Raw genomic sequence first — 18,108 nt, 5'->3', positions numbered from 1 at the left:
CCGACTGCATCTTTTCACCTACACGAGCCGAGTTCATATGCGGATCAGCTTTGTGTACGGAATGCTACACCCTGATCAGCATTATTCCTTGACTCTGCACAGGTGCCATCAATCAGCCAGCATCAGTTTTGAGTCAGATGGCAGAGCTGAGATTCGAAACGCTGTGTTTGAAATCTCGGCTCTGATGCGCTAGCGTGTTTTACCACTGTGCCACCTGAGCACCCATAGTTACTATGTTAATACAATTTCAAACTCGAAAACCGCTTTGGTTAAATGCAAACAAAATGTTAATACCAGATTCAATAATGCTATGACAATGATTTTATCATGATTTTTTTACCTCATTTTCATTTTACTTGTTGCCAAATACCACCCACTAACAGGTCCTGCTCACTGTGTGGGAGGGATAGCAACTATTAATTAAAGCAGCACAAGCCAGTAATAGGTATCAGTAAGCTCATGTGTATGAAAGGAGGCACTTTAAGGCCACTTCCAATTGTGTTGATTAGCTTAAATACTACCACTAGCATAAATAAAAAAAAAAGCTTTTCATTTTTTCATTAGCACGAAACATAATGCTTATATTTTTGAGCCAGAAAACTAGTGTTAAAGACAGTTTTTCCTAAACATGGACAAAATGTAACAAAGAGAGTGAAAATCACTTAAAAAACAAATTTATATATCAAATACAGCCTACACAGCACCAAGCGCCATTACTTTCATTATCTGGAAATTGAGGTCATGCCTCGCAGTCACACTCTTAAGAAGCAACACCGCATTTAATATTTTTTCAAAACCTGCTTCATGTATTAGGGACACAGCTCTGTACAAAGACAGAAGTCTGCACATTAAAACCTTGGCTTGCAGGCAGAACATGAAAGCTGGATTGAATTTTATAATGGACAATAATTCTCTTGTAACTGTCTAAAGACAAAAACAGATGGATATGATGGATATGCAACAACCTTTTAGTTTTCTTTATGTTTCATTTTGATGGGTTTCAATTTATGGTCAAAGACGACTGCTATTGTTGTTGTCTCAGACTACTAATAAGCTCATATTTCCCCAGCTATATAAATGTATAGTGAATCAAATTCTTTTTCTTTTTAATAAAAGTGGAAAGACACACAGAACGTGCAGTGTGGGTTATGAGTTTTCTGTCTGTGTCTGTCTTATGTGTCTGGATATGGGCTGACAAATCCAGACAGACCAGGACTTTAACATGCAGACAAAATATTCTTCGGTTACAATGATTCATGATTATTTCTGTTTTGCAGGGTTTGAAAGGCAAATTGTTTTTCCAAAATCTTTTTGGCCTGCTTGCCAACAACTACTACTACTACTACTACTACTATTTTTACTTCTACATAAAAGTTTGTTTGATTATTTATTAGGAATTTAACATCATGTTTTACACGTTGGTTACATTCATGACAGGAACGGTAGTTACTCATTACACAAGATTCATTATTTCACAAGGTTATATCAAACACAGTCATGGACAATTTAGTATCTTCAATTCACCTCACTTGCATGTCTTTGGACTGTGGGAGGAAACCAGAGCTCCCGGAGGAAACTCACACAGACACGGGGAGAACATGCAAACTCCACACAGAAAGGACCCAGATCGCTCCACTTGTGGATCAAACCCAGGACCTTCTTGCTGTGAGGCAACAGTGCTACCCACTTAGCCACCGTGCCGCCCAATATAAAAGAGTAAAAGTACAAAGGGGAAATAAAAAAGGCAAATCAGTGCAGCTTCTAGTTAGTGACTTGAATTTGATTACAGTTTGATTACAGTTGATAACTGTTTACATTAAAACTAGAAGTTTTAAACACAACATAAATGAAGTAAAACACTCAGAATTGCATTTTTGCTGACAAAAAGCACATGTGGTCATGCTTTAATGTTTTAATCTTATCTACAACATTGAACATCTTCCAAATACATGTGCACCATACTCCAACTCCAAGAACAGAAATGTGTTAGTCATTACAAATTCAAACTGTTCAAAAGACCACAGTACCGTAAATGGAAAGGGGCATGTATTGTTTACTTTCCCGACCCAGAGAACACCATGACCGAACAGATTGGTATTCTAACAGTTATATCTCTATTTCTGGACATGCACTGTCAGCCTACAGCCTGGGAAACACCAGGTCTAATTTTCCTGACTGCTGCTGAGTAGAAACATTAGTCACTAGCTAGAAAGTGTTTGTTAAAAATGTTTTAGAGGCTTGAGTCAGAAGCTATAACCATTGTGTAAGCCAATACCCAAATTTTTCAGTGAGAAACTAATTTTCTACACTTTCTTTTTAGATTTGAGGTGTTTATCTTGGTTTGATTGGATGACAATTGCAAGTAGGTGAGTTTGAGACTATGGTGTAAGTTAAGTAAATGCTCAAGTGCAAAAAGTATATAAAACATTTTGTTATAATGAACTTAATATAAAGATATGTAATTGTACTGTAATTGAAATGACAGAGGCTGACTTTATTGGGGCAGATATTGGCCACAATTAGATTTTTTTTTAAATCTGATCCACTGTTTCAGTTTATCTTGTTGTGGTTAAGAAGAAGGCTGGAGAGTATTAGTTAATGAATATACTATACACCCTGTGTGCACCATCCCAACCACTGGACATGTATTCTTCAACACATTCAAATCTCAGGCCCATAGATTGTCTCCAACTTATCTTTTCTCCAACATTATACCACCATGTCCATGTTTATCCCAAAATTATAGACCTTCCATGTGTAACTTAACACCATCCCATAACCAACAATGGCTTTTCTAGGCAACTATACTACAAAGTTAGATGGTAAAATTGTCAGTATTGGATTAGTGGTGGTCTGGTTGGTATTGATATTGGTACCACATGCAGAAATTGTATTGTTGCTTTCCAAGAGTTTCCTGTCGAAAACACTTTTTGTCTGCCAATCATCTAAAACAAGGGGTAGGAATCAGTCCCAGCAAGTGTTCATCTAAGAAGTAAAAAATTTAATTTTCCCTTATTACCATGTGTCATCCTCTCAAAATCATTAGCAGATTGCTATATCATTCTATCTTTTTTCATTCAAATGAATACAATAAAAAAGCTGGAAAAGATATCTAAGGTTATGAGAAAATGAAAGAAATTACTGACAGGGGAGAATCTCCAACACTTAATCAGGCTCAATCAGTGTCTTAAAAACTAGTACTTAGATTTTTACATGACTGATAGCTACAGTACAGACCTTGTTCTTGGATTAGCAGATTATTTTCCAATTCCATGCCTGACAACTGAGCTGTAAGTACAGCATCTGGCACAGAATGAGTGCTTAAAAACTAAATCTGCCACTGCAGGCAAAGAACAAAGTCGACGGTCATTATCCTGTTAAATAAAAGCTGAAAAGTGGGAACAGAATTAGTCTTGCTTTGCTTTGTAGACTGCCAGTTAAGCCTGGTGTGCAATTAGATTAACAAGGAGAGTGTGTTTTCACCACTTTGTATGTGTGTATGTGTGTGATGAGCAGGGAGTGTGTGTTTGGTATTATAGATAAGACCTTTCTGGTGGCAGCGGATAAAACAAATATGCCGTAATCCTGTTTTAACTTTGTCTCATACTTATTAAAGCTTCCCAATAAGCCTAGCACACACTCATTATTGCTTCAGCATGTTGATATGTGACATTGGAAAGACTGCTTATTTAGACAAACTTAGGTAATTGCAGGTGGTTAAATCTAAATTTAGTAATTTGAATACTTGTACTACACTCAAAAAACAAAGAATTGGCATTCGTTCTTGTTAAGCAAACAAATCAAATTGATATTAATTGATTTGACCCATTTTTAAAATGTACTTAAAATATCTGTGTTAATACAACGTAATTATCCTAATTGTTAAATTGACCTAAATCAATCAACTGAAATAAAAGAGAATAAATTGAGTTTATCCAACTCTTGCGAGGTTTTAAATTCATTAAACAAAAAAATTACTTTTGATTAACTTAAAAAAGTTAAGTAATTGAACAGAAACCCTCCCATAAACGTGTAATTCCGCCCCTTTTCAGGTGTTGGTGAATCAAAAATGATTTTCGGGTAGCCATTTTTTCTTGTGTAAGGGTCATTTGTTTTAACTTTTGTAACCTGCAAATTACTTTTTACTTTTCATTTAAGGCTTTTTGTAAAAGTAAACGTGTCTGTCTCGAATATATTTTGGAAAGTAGAACCTTTGTTAAACTAAGTCGACGAACTTTATTCCCCCGACTGTGCTGTGTTTGAGTAGCATGTACACCAGTCTGACGGAGCTTTTTCATCTTTCATCCGTTAACCCAACTCCAGTCTAATGTTGGTAAGTGTTGTACTTTACTTAACAATTTTGTTTAAAATGAATGATCTTAATGTTGACACTAAATAAATAATCAAACAACGCTGCTTTATTTGCCGTATTTAGGCTACATGCTAGCATGCTAGCCTTCATACGAAGCAAAGAGTGTGCTGGCTTGCTTTATTGTAATCCTTAAATGAACGCTATTAATGTTGATATTAATATTTTTGTTTCTTGTTTCTTTGTTTTGTTTTAGAGAGCTGCCAGCCAAATGTTAAGAAATCAGCTCGCCGTGTGAAACAGTACAGGTTCATGGTAACTGTAAAGAGCTGTTTGTGCTTTCATACAGTCTGTACAGTTTTTAATGTTTCCTTGACATGTTGTATTTTAAGTAAATACTTCTGAAGTGAAATAAAAAAGAGAAGAATTTTATGATTGTCTGTTTTTCTATAAATAAACATTTCTAATTGATATTTAAAATGTATTTAACATAAACTATTTTAAACTTTTTTTAAATTGAGCTCAAGATAAGTAGAATTATTGGGAAAAGCAGTTGCTATAACAAAAAAAGAATGTTTAATCAACTTGCCTTTTATGTGTAATAACTTAATGTCTTAAAATCATAAGTTAAATCAACAAAATTAACTTAATTGTTACATCAATTTTAGTACAATTAGTAGAACCAACATAAGTAAAATAAGTTAAATCAACATGGTTTGGAACAACTTAAATGAAATAAGTTGCATCAACTTTAGGAAAATAAGTTGGATCAACACTAGAAAATCTTGTCCAGATTACCTTAATGAGTTGAGTCAAACTTAACAGATCAAATTAAGTTTAGACTACTTAAATAAATTGTGTTGGATAAACAAAATTGCTTTATGTCCAAAGAAATAAATACAATTGTGTGGAAATACTTTCCATAATTCAATTAAGTTCAGCCAAATAATTTTTTTTTTGAGTGTACATTGCATTTTTTTTTCATCAAAATGAACTGAAAAACAACCCCAGCAGATCATTAAAATCCCAGCTTGTCCTCCCTGTCTCCAATTCACACACCGTCTGGCAGGGTCAGGCAGGAGAAGTTAATGGAGAGCAAGTCAAGGGCAGGGTATAGAATTGCTCTGAAAAGCAAACACAAACCTGGCCTGGCAGCAACCATGGGGCAAAGATCTGTTCATCCATCAAATCATGCTTCTCCATCCTCAGATCTACTCATCACCACCTGGCTGCTATGACAGGCTTCTCTAAAATTCCATTAACTACAGGTATAATTAATTTGCATTTTCATGTAAATCGTATTAGTGCACACTTGCAAGACCAAGGAGTGGCCTCATTCATCACTGAATCTACCTGCCGGAATTAGCCTGAGTTATTTTTAGCACCCTTGTGCCTCTTTTTAATGGCATTACATTATAGGAACGCTCATGTGAGATGATCGTCTATTTTAGAGACGATGAGGAATGATAGGAGCCTGGTTAATAGAACGGAAGCAATGCATAACTGTAAAAGAGCTTGGGGTTCAATTTTAGTAGAATTTAGGTTCAATGGATTGCTCTGGTGGCTTTGTGGATTTATTATTCAATTTATTAGCTGATGCATGAAGCTAGCAGTCGGTACTGTACTGTCTTTTGTCTTGGTATTGTATTATTATATTGCTAGTGCTTAGACCTGGCTTACATCAGTACTCAAGTACAATATTACAACGGGCTGAGTGATGGCTAACTGAGCTGCTACTTTCTGTATTACTGGGATTTCCTACATGCATCTTCTTTTATCTGGTTCGTATTACAGCCAGCTGAAGTCTGTATGCTTATGTTTCCTTTTTTTTTATTTAATAGGAACTAACCGGGAACAATATGCTTCTTTTGACTGTAAAATGTGCTAGTCGGTTAAAATAATACCAGCTATAATGTGACAAATGAGCAAAATAGAAAAAATCAAGTGGGGGCAATACTTTTTTACAACAATGTAGACATGTACTTCACAGAAAATTAAAAAATATTTCCCATAAATGACATAAAACATATAATTTGGCACACAAAGATAAATGACTTCTACAAAACCAGAAAGAAACTCTTAGCATAACTGAATGTGACTAGCACAGGTGTGGTGCTAGCAGGACAGCCTGCTCTGACATCAGCGCCACAGGCTTCATCATGAGAGATACTCATGTTAATTACAGTCACATTGTCTAATTACTCATCAGCTGGCATGCAGACAGATTGTGTCTTAAAATAGAAGCTGCTAATGATCTAATTGCAGAGTGCAAAAGCAAAGTAACAGAATAACGAACTGTCCGTTGACTGCGGCTAACTGAAAGCACATGTGGACTGCAAGCGAAGAATAACAGTATATAGTCAGGTGGGTATGTAACAACTAGCAACACTCTGTCTTTCTTTTTTTCTTTAGCTATTTCGAGGTACATAACTGCCCAATGGCCTGTGTGGAATGTTTGTGTTGGTGATTAGTGACTGTTGCAATAATTGCAGGAATTCAGAGCTGTTTTTTAGTTAAATTATTTAAAGGCCTGGTATCAAGACACAATGGCTGTGTAGAAAGGTCACACAGTCATCACTTCCATCAGGCATCTACAAGCCTGGCACTTTCTCTCTGCAGTTCCATTAATCAGGCAATAACGGCGTCCTGCTGAATATTTTGACACAAGCCCTGGTAGCAATCAGTTGCAAGAAAATATTTCAAAACATTGCTTGATTGTTCCAAATGCATGGCCCTTGTCCTCTCATGTCTTGTCTAATCTATTGTTCAATCCACCCAGTGGAAGAAAAGGTTAGCCCCTATATAAATACACCGATTAACCATAACATTAAAACCACCTGCTTGTTTCTACACTCACTGTCCATTTTATCAGCTCCACTTACCATATAGAAGCACTTTGTAGTTCTACAATTACTGACTGTAGTCCATCTGTTTTTCTGCATGCTTTGTTAGCCCTCTTTAATGCTGTTCTTCAACAGTCAGGACTCTTCCAGGACCACTACAGAGCAGGTATTATTTGGGTGGTGGATGATTTTCAGCACTGCAGTGACACTGACATGGTGGTGGTGTGTTGTGCTGGTATGAGTGGATAAGACACAGCAGCGCTGCTGGAGTTTTTAAACACCTCACTGTCACTGCTGGACACTGCTGGAATAGTCCACCAACCAAAAATATATCCAGCCAACAGCACCCCATAGGCAGCATCCTGTGACCACTGATGAAGGTCTCAAAGATGACCAACTCAAACAGCAGCAATAGATGAGCATTTGTCTCTGACTTTACATCTACAAGGTGGACCAACTAGGTAGGAGTGTCTAATAGAATGGACAGTGAGTGGACATGGTATTTAAAAACTCCAGCAGCGCTGCTGTCTGATCCACTCATACCAGCACAACACACACTAACACACCACCACCATGGCATTGTCACTGCAGTGCTGATAATGATCCACCACCCAAATAATACCTGCTCTGTAGTGGTCCTGGGAGAGTCCTGACCATTAAAGAACAGGGTGAAATCAGGCTAAAAAGATATGTAGAGAAACAGATAGACTGCATTCAGTAATTGAAGAACTACAAAGTGCTTCTATACGGTAAGAGGAGCTGATAAAATAGACTGAGTGTGGAAACAAGGTTTTAATGTTATGGCTGATCGGTGTAATACTGTGTATTAAACAAACTAGATGGTATTTTCTAATGTGAAGATATGGGCAGGACTGGTAAAGATTGTGAGTAAGCCTTCCTCTGTGGAAAACATGTATCCTATCAGTATGAGTTAGGCACTAGAGAAGTTTTCAACTACTGACTGATGTATTGCATTATTTATGCTTCTACTTTAGTCATTGTCCACTATTAGAGTGTACGAGTCAGACTTAGGTTCCCAGACTGCTTCTGCACCAGCACTTAGTTCTTTGCTGAAGCAGATATTTGCCGCCAGACAAAATCCATTTCTTATTACTCTACGTTCTCTTTCTCAGAGCATCCCTGTGCGCCTCTTTGGTTTTGGGATGAAGTGTGTCGAAGTCTCTCAAAAACACAGACCATTTCCACTGAGGATTTCAATGTGTTGTGCAGATGCTCATGTCCTCTCAGACTTGGTCATGCTTTAGCAAAGACTTCCGACCAAAAAAACAATGGAAAATGTTCTCAAGTGCTCACTGGGAACTAGTTTGAAACAGGGCACAAATTACACACAGAGCAGTGTATAAAGTGCATGTAATTTTAATACTTATATTAAACACACTATACTGCACAGGTAAATCTGAACATAAAATGGGTTTAATGTACAAAGGTTGAGCTTGCTGATAATACAGATTAATGTTATTTGTAATTTAAATTTAGAAGGCGCTCAAGTGGTGCAGTGGTCTATTACACAGAAATGATCGGCTATGTCTAAGGCAGGGATGGCCAAAGCGTGTTGGATATGAAACAAAAAGCATTGGAGCGCATTAATGGCAGGATCAATATAATAATAAAAGAATGAATAAAAAGCTTACATGACTTTGAGATTTGGAGAAGAGCGGAGTGGATAATTTGTTTTTTAAAATTAGATTACACCAGCAAAGAGTGAAAGATTGTAAGTGTGTAAGTGTACTGAAGGCACAGTGAAGAATATGTCTCTTTTAATAATACTGTTTATAATTAAGCTACTGATAGAACAAGAGAACTGAGAGAGTTTATAATTAAGCTACTGAAAGAGCCAGTAAAACGAACGGGGGAAATAAAAAAAAAAGAGAAAATGCAAGATAGTGAGATGGAGGACTCCTTTAAATTATAAATCACTCATTCTCGCTCTTTCTCAGCAAGACTCCAGTTTTGTTCCCTTGGTAACAGATACATGGGGTTCAACTTTGACATCTGATTGGCCAGAGGGGAATAGCATGTGAATTGCAGATCAGGGCTGAAAGAGAATACATCTGATTTGCCTGAAATTCCCTGCCAAAAAAAGGAAAAAACCTCATCTAATCAATACTCTTCAGAGGATTGTAAGCTGCTGCAAGATTTCTGCCTCTCGAGCTCGGCAGGAGACAGTCCATTTAGAATTTCATTAAAATCCGAAATGACTAAACAAGTTCAGTAAGTAGACAGGTCCGCTTAATTACACTACATAAAATATGAAGTGGCAAGTGTGAAACAGCTCGGAACCGACATTCTGAATGAATGAGGCAACTATTTTTTTCTATTTCTTGCCCTGCCATCCATTAATGAAACCCATTTATCGGCAATGTAGAAAGTAAATTGTTTGCCATTTCAAATCTCATCTGCGGTTGCATACATTCCACGTTTCAGCGGCTATAGATTTGAGGGAAAGGATTTAGCATATTGGACCAAACCAGGCACAAATGCAACCATAATCAGACTCATAAGCAGACCTTTTTTGTGGCCTGTAAAAAAACAAAGATGATTATTGATCCTTTTAGAGCTGTCTACAGTGTGGTCCATTTTGAGAGACTCAAAATCTGATCAATGCCATATTGAAAAAATCCAATAAACCACAAGTCGGCAAAGTCTTTCATGGCAGTGACATTTTAAAAGAAGATGAACATGGAAGATAGACAGATACAAATTGTATAGAGTGAAGAAAAGGAAGAAGAACAAAAACAGAAAGTCTTTTGTTTGTCTTGAGTCCACATTATACCCTAAAGGCTGAACTAGCATAGAGGAATTCCCCCTCTAAACAAGAGGTCTGTACAGCCACTTAGGACAAGACTTCTGCCTCACAGGAAGAGCTTGAAAGCTGGATCCCAAATTAAATTCAGCCTAAAACATCATGGTACCCTTTTTCTGTTGGCCCATAGGCCGCTTCCATTGATTTAATTAGTCTGCAAGTTGGAACATATGGCCCCCAGAACAATATTTTGATAGCAAACAGGAAAGTGCACTTACGAACAGTTTTTAGACCTCCTCTAGCAAATATTTAGCTGTGGGTTAGCCCGGTTATTAGCCCCCTGAGGAATCTGGCCCAAAACTTTCCGGTAAAGACAAGTTGTAAAATAAATAAGTGTAGGTCTGACTTTTGACAATGCCCAAAGGCTTTGGCTAAGAGCAAAATTAAAACTCTATTGAAATCCTATTAAGGGATTTGCGATCTTATGTGAATGTTGTCATCTCAACACGATGACTAAACAGTGTTAGCTGAAAACAGATTAAGATTGCTGTGCTTGGGGGGAACATATTGTATATCCTAGTTTGCTGCTTTTCATAACAAAATGAAAGGACTGAATTACCTGAAGTGGTGTGATGTTATTGTTAAAGAGTACTGAGAACATTGTGTGGCCTCCAATTATTAAATGTAATAAATATTAGACTATAATGTTATAATTGATATATGATATATACTTTATGTGTGCAAAGTTTTGGATTTAAAAGCCAACTGTGTGCAGGTAACACTACTTTTAATACCACCCAAAATGCAAAAAAAGAGTGTTAAAAATGTCATATAATTTAATATAGACTGTATGATCGGGAGTGAGGTCATTAACTGGGCTTAACCTTTAAAGTTTAAAAAGTCCAGATACCCAACCCAACACATAAGAAAAAGAGGTTTTGTAGGTGTAACAAGCCCACCTGCTGTGGCTTGGTTACAGAACTGTCCTGTCCTTCTGCCTTCCCAAATTTGGCTGGCAGATATGGCAGATATGACAGAGGATTGAGGTGTCAGTTCATCTTAACTATGATGTTTCTGTGTCTTTCTTTTCCATTATTCGGCCACCTAACTTATTTGTAATTATACCCATTTGGTCAGTGGCTTTTTAGCCACAGTATTGTTCTACCTGGGTTAAACATGCCGCACTTGTACTTAATTTTCAGTTCTTTGTGGGACTTCATCCTCTGCGTTCAGTAGTGTTACAGTTGGATTATAAAGCCTTCCTACCGATGGACTGGCTGTTTGTTTATCATCATTAAAATGTTCAGTTCTATGCCTTGTAACATTGTGAACCATCTACTGTTGTTGTGCTAAATGTTTGTTCAGCCTGTGTAATGTAGTGGCAATGGACTTTATATACTTATATACTTTGTGTTCTTTTGTACCTGAATCCACTCTTTGTTGGAGTCCTCAACCGGGGTCCAGCCATTTTCAAAATTATTGAGTCTAGAACGTTCAGGAGACCAGCTGGGATTATACTGAGATGAGGCCTCAATCTGGTCAGAGGGAATCTCACCAGACTCAATTCCCAATGGTTCCATGCAGTCAAAATCTAAAGAAAGAGAGAATGTAGAGTCAGGTTCCAAAGAAAGTACACATCACTCTGCACCTTAAAGTAAGCTTTTCTCAAGGGACTGGGTCACTCAAGCATGCAGCACTTTCCATCTCTTGTGACCAGAATAACATAGAAATTCTGCCTCCACTCTTTCTACTGAAAAAAAAATGGATTTAATGGAGGCACTTTGGGAATGGATTACATTAACACATCAACCTTTGTCATGAAACATTCAGGTAACCAACAGCAGGGCTAGGAGTTTAAAAGAAAAGTTTCCCATTTGGCACTTTTCTGTGCACACTCTAAAAAATGTGGTTAATTAGCAAAAACAATGACTGAAAAAATTGACCGATTACAAAAGCATCCATGTTTGTACACTTACAATGCTACAAATGTACAATTAACTAATTTTCAACCTATTTTTTGTTTTGTAAATGAAAGTCCTAAAATGCATAACTGGCCCTGCACCCCTTCCACCCAAGTCCTTTAACAGTGCATGAAAAGCAGTTTACAAAACAAAAACTAAATATGTGGCAGCTATCATGCAGCTGGGTGACCATTTACATTTTCAGCATTTAGCAGACGCTTTTATTCAAAGCGACTTACAGTACTGTGACAGTACATTGTCTAAGCAATTGAGGGTTAAGGGCCTTGCTCAAAGGCTCAACCTAGCTTTGAACCAGCGACCTCTCGATTATTACTCCAGCTTCTTACCCTCTAGGCTGCCCTATATAATTACATATATAATTATGTATATAATTATGTAGTTTACAGAACTGTAGCTCTGTAGCAGTTATGGTACTGGACCAGTAATGGGAAAGTCACTGGTTCAAGCCTGATCCCTGACAGTTTAGATATTTTATTAACCTACAAAATTTTAACCCTTTTGCTTTCTTTTTTAAAACATGACAAGGTGGATTGGGTGATCTAAATTGCCTAAATGTGTAACTGAGTAAAGTGTTTCTCAGTCATAGATTGGCCAGCCATGCAGGTTGGAATCATCCCTTGTTTCCAGGTGGCACTAAACCATATGCAACCCAAACCAGGATGAATTAGATAGTGTAAATTAAATCATAACATGTTTATATGATTGCACCTTGGATAGTACATATAAACTTAAACAGTAACTTTTTCAGACAGTGATTACTGGGTCTTGTCACTGAAGACACCGGACCAAAACATACAACTGGAACATTACTGGATTGTGGCTGTTGGTAAAAGAAATCCGGCTTGGGTTCTGTGGTGTCACAGCTCTAGTGTTTTCTGCAGTAAAAGCCTTTTTGTTTAAGCTTGTGCTGATGGAATGTAGAGCCCATATAGTGAAAGGACCATATATCTCTCACTATGCCTCACCACCCACACTGTGAGCATCTCACACTGTTTATGTTGTTGTGGAGCGACTGACCAAAGGCATGCTGGCCTGGTGGCTGGGGACAGAAAGGTCAGCTCGAGTACAACCCCTGACCTTTGAAGGTAATAGTCCAGACATCCACAGATAGGGTTTAGGGGCAAAAGAGAAAGACAGGGACTGACCTTAAATATTAGATCTACAGTGTACTACATATATGATCACATTTATTAATACAGCTGCTAATTGCATATACTGTAACATATATGCACATACATTTACAACAATGCTGTGTGGGTGCGTTCACATTCCCTAACAATGCAGCTACACATAGACATAGTAACACACACACACACACACACACACACACACATACACACACACACACTGTGACCCAGAGACGCTCGTCTGCCCACTTTTAACAGATGGATAGAGCATCTGTGTTATCTGATAGACTGCCGCTTGAGACATTATCACTGACTGTCCACACGCTGCATCTCTGAATTGCCATCATCACACACACACACACACACACACACACACACACACATTGCTCTCACTGTCAGTTTTCCTCATTATAAAATCTCTTTTATTTACTGTGTACTACCCTCTCAGTTTCTCATAAGTCCCTGTAGTGTTGTCGGTTCATTTAGATGCTACCTTTGTGGCAATCTTGTCCAGTTTTTTTCACTTAAATTAGACTAGCCTTCTGTCTTTTTTAATAGGGGCAGAGCTATAAAAATTTAAAGCCAAAACCCTACAACATTGTGTACGTTCTTTGTTGTCTTTGTTTAAAATTAGTAGAATTATCATATTTTATATGATAATTTTGTTGTAAACCCTTCTGTTATAAACCCTAATTTTGGTAGTTAGTAGTTCTCACTGTAGGTTATGTGACTCGTTCATTTTTTGAGCCAATGGGGGTCACTGTTTGCTAGACATGCTGAAGTGAAACGGGAACTAATAATGCAAACAGAACCCCAAAGCATGTTTAATGACCAGATGTTTGCCCTATGTTTACTGACCAGATTATATTTAAAACAATGCCTGGTCTGACCAATGAAAGGGACATTGCATTAAATGCATCTAGATGTTAACTGCTGTTAGCTAAATAAAGTAAATTGTTGGCTGATAACATCAAGCTGACTTGGGACTGGTACATTCATATTTTAGACCAACCAGAAATCTGTATATAGATTATCAATGTATTGCACACAATGTAATGCTTATTTACATGTATATATTGTTTGGTACTATACTAATGTTATTTAGTATAGGTTTTTTTTTTTACTTATTACAAATGATTACAAATGATAGGCTGAAAGTTGGGAATCTGCTATTACTAATCCTGTAAGTTCCCAGCTGGCTAATAGCAGAGGCTTAGGGTTTTAAGATCTCAGCACTGGTAGGCTAGCGTATTTTTCCACTGTGCCACCCAAGCCCCAAAATACTTTCCAGTTTTATATATAGAATCAGTTCTTCACTCCTTCCAGCCTCGTTCCTCTATTAAGCACCAAAACATGTAAATCACCAAGAAATAAGTCAGCCCACTGAGCAGATAACCCAGTTATGCTTCTCTGACTGTCATAAGGAAATGAATATTTAACTGTAGCCATTTTCCTCACTGTACCAGTGCATTTTCTGTTGCACCCTGCCTAGGCAGAGAGGAGAGGAGGACAGCGGAATGCAAATTTATGAAGGTGATAAATAATTGATAACATACATCTGCCCCTCACAGCTCTAGCAGGCATTGAGGATTGAACTGCTTTTTCAGAGAAAAAAGGAGAGTGCATCTACAGTACATGGAAAAATCTGGCAGACAAAAATCTAATTTACACAAATTTTGACTTAATCCAATTGTACTGGATCAGTCTAGACATCTTTAGTGTCTAAAGTTTGCTTTTTCCTTTTTGTGCTGGAGACTAATGCTGCTAATATTTTCCACAAAAGCATGCAGAAATCCTTCATATTCAGATTCATTTTCAGATCGTGGGTCATATACAGTACAGACAATAAGTGTACTGTTTTAAGGTTTACAAAATATATTCTTTTTGTTAATATTGTCAGTTTTCAGTAAAATGTACTTTAGATTTTTTAATTAAAATAAAAAAGTAACTCTTTTGTTTTTGAAAAAGCAAATTATAGACACCAGCCTTTTCTTGGCTGATTAATTTGATCCTAAATTATCACAGTAATGTAAGTTAAAGCATTTACCAGTTCAATTCAAGCTTTTGTTTGGCCAATCCAGGCTCACAGTGCTCCCATATAACACCCCCAATTACCATGCATTCTCTAGGGCAAGAGGACAGACTGAGACATCAGGACAAAAAGAAAGTTGGAGACACATGTCTGATTTATGAGACCCCCAATTTGGTGGTGTGTACATATTGGCTGTATGCTTGGAAACGTAATAAATTATTTAGTCAGAACATCTCTTAAATTGAGGTGAGGAGGTTAGGCCAATGGGTGAGTGTGTTAAAACAGTGGCAGGGAGCTGTTGGGTAACATGCTGGATGTGTGTAAGCCAGGCTTCATAAACTGGAGGAGATGGGCCATGACTCCTAACACATTCACTTAATGAAAGAGTGCAGCAGCTGAGCAGGTCATTTAATAACTTCCCCCGATCTTCCCGTCGTTTTATTTCTGTGTGTGTGTGTGTGTGTGTGTGTGTGTGTGTAAAACATAAGCTAATTTCTCATGTATATTGCCTATACAGCTTGTCTTGCGTATACATTTGCTATATGACTCGTGTAGAGCAGTGTAAGTGGTTTGTCAGATGATGAAACAGCAACGTAAATGTGTGAGAACTGAACTGTGAATGCATGTACATAAGGACATAAATCCATATTAATAATGAGTCACATCAGTAGCAGTACATATGGTGTCAAGAAAACACTGAGAAGCTTTAAATGTGTTATGGTTACTCACCCTCTGGTACAGTCCTCTCCAATACAGTGAAGTTAGCAGAAAAGCCCTCTTTAGCAATAGCGCTGTCCGTGTTGATTGTCATAGCCAAGATGCCAGTGTAGGAAATTACTCTGCCTGGAGTGTTCTGCCCACAGAACCGGCCAATGTGTGGACCAACTGTGGAGAGGGAAAAGATTGACAAAGTTAAAGTCTGAGAGGGAAAATAGTGGGTGGAATGGTCAGTTGTAGTAATACAAACGATACTGCAGTCTCATGTTTAAGCAGCTACAATTAATATAATTTTGAATCTAAATAAAAAATACCCAACTGCCATCCAACTAAAACCCACCCACAAAATTTGTGTCTATTAGAACAGGATATCTAGCCATTTGTCATTGACATGTGTGATTTAAAAGTTTCCCACTTGGCAGATTTTAAGATTAAGGGCCTTGCTCAGAGTGGGGGGGGGGGGTAGGTTGTGGCACTTCATGTCAATGCCCATGGTTTTGGACTAGGGTGTCAAAGTAGCTCATGGTCAGGTGTCCACATACTTTTGGCCATGTAGTGTTTTTTCTTTCTCTTTTTCTCCAATCCCCCCCCCCACCAATTTTCTTCCCTAATCCAGTCGTATCCAATTACCCTGATTGCGTTACGCTTCACCTCTACCGAACAACCCTCCACTGCTGACTGAGGAGCTTCGCAACTGACACACACCCCCTCTGACACGTGATCAGTACCGAACGCATCTTTTCACCTGCACGAGGCGAGTTCATATGCGGATCAGCCTTGTGCACGGAGAGCCACACCCTGATCGACATTATTACCCAACTCTGCACAGGCGCCATCAATCAGCCAGCAGAGGTCGTAATTGCACCAGTTATGAGGAACCCTGGTCTGGCTTGTCCCACATTGTGAACAACAGCCATCATTGTTTATGTAGTTGCCCAGCCCATGGCAGAGCTGAGCCGGATGGCAGAGCTGAGATTCGATACGATGTATTCGAAATCGCAGCTCTGGTGTGCTAGCGTGTTTTACCACTGCGCCATCTGAGCGGCCCATGTAATGTATTTTATAGAATTTAATTTAACCAACCACATGGAATTGCAGATAGCAAATATGACTGTAGTCTGTTGATGTCATGTCATGCTCAGGAATGCCAGCTAGGCATAAAGAAAGTGGTAAATGTGATTTGGCAATGGGTTATTGACCATCTCTACTTAAATAATCATATATTTAAACTAAGATTCTAATCATTCTAATAATCATATATTTTAACTAAGATTCTAATCATTCTAATGATCATATATTTTAACTAAGACAGTGCTGGTGTTTTAAAAATGTCATGTTTAGTAAATTATGTCATGTGACGTTCAGAAATTCAAAACATGTCCAAACTAAGATTCAAAGCAGGTGTAAGTATGATTCAAAACTGTCATGTTCAGGAACTTGTATTCCTAAAGCTGGGCTCCACTACAGCTGAAGGACATACTTTTATTATCAAAACTGACATTTGTTGACCTTCTTTTACAGATGTGGAAAATGTACTGCGAAGCTTCCACACACTGTGACTATATTATAAAAGCAAATAAAGAAAAGTTCTGGTGAACTCGAGGAAAACGACTTGTTCTGTTTCTGTTTTTCTAGTGTCATAAATTCCTAGGCTCTTTGTTAAATCTGGAACTGGTTTATTCCTGGGGCAATACTGGTCTCAGACCAATGACTTCTCAAAAAGAAAAAAAAACAGGTTTAAGATAAACATAGCAGAAAAAAACGAACAGAAAAGCAATAAAAGTATGGCAATAAATCCAAAGCAAGAAACACGTTTTACTAGACAGAGTCAACGAATGTGTTTCTCACTCGAGAAAAGCAGAGTTAAAAATTTGTTAAAAAGATGGTGGTACCACAGGACAGATAGAGAGTGATAAAAGAAAGGTGTAATTAGAAAAAGAGGGTTAGCCAGGTAGTCTGTCCCCATTATATCGCTCTTTCTTGTTTTCCTTTCTTCTTTGTCTCTCTGTGCTGGCTCTTATCTCTGATTAGCAGCTCTGTGATCTGAGGCAAGCAGAAGACTTTTGCCTCACTGAGCACATGCTACTATACACTCTCGATGATGAAAGAGAACTGTCAGCTGGCTAAGTGTGTGTGTGTTCTCACACAGCCCGGATAAATTAATCTTACCGTAAATTAATCTTGTACCAAAACAAATTCTGGGTGCATGCGAGTATCTGGTTAGATTGAAACTATCCAGGCCCCAAATGTGTATACTGTATATGAGTTTTGGTTAATAAAAGACTTTTGTCAGGTGAACGACAATCAAACACACGTAATAACCAGCAATTTACA

The 18,108-nt window shown here is 37.8% G+C and overlaps 1 protein-coding gene across 2 annotated transcripts in view; it reads right to left on the bottom strand.

The window, feature by feature from the left end:
* Nucleotides 1–18,108, bottom strand: part of nrp1a (neuropilin 1a) — an 89,165-nt gene that overhangs the window by 30,962 nt on the left and 40,095 nt on the right. For both annotated transcript variants that reach the window (XM_062991184.1, XM_062991185.1), the window contains exons 5-6: nucleotides 15,787–15,942; nucleotides 11,341–11,507 (exon numbers count right to left, since the gene is read on the bottom strand). In XM_062991184.1, coding sequence (XP_062847254.1) covers nucleotides 11,341–11,507; nucleotides 15,787–15,942 — 323 coding nt within the window. The remainder of the gene's footprint in view (nucleotides 1–11,340; nucleotides 11,508–15,786; nucleotides 15,943–18,108) is intronic.

This window comes from Trichomycterus rosablanca, chromosome 3 (assembly GCF_030014385.1).
Source record: "Trichomycterus rosablanca isolate fTriRos1 chromosome 3, fTriRos1.hap1, whole genome shotgun sequence".
Classification (NCBI taxonomy): Eukaryota; Metazoa; Chordata; class Actinopteri; order Siluriformes; family Trichomycteridae; genus Trichomycterus; species Trichomycterus rosablanca.
The sequence above is the reverse complement of the archived record's forward strand: the minus strand, read 5'-3'. Positions and strand labels throughout refer to the sequence as shown.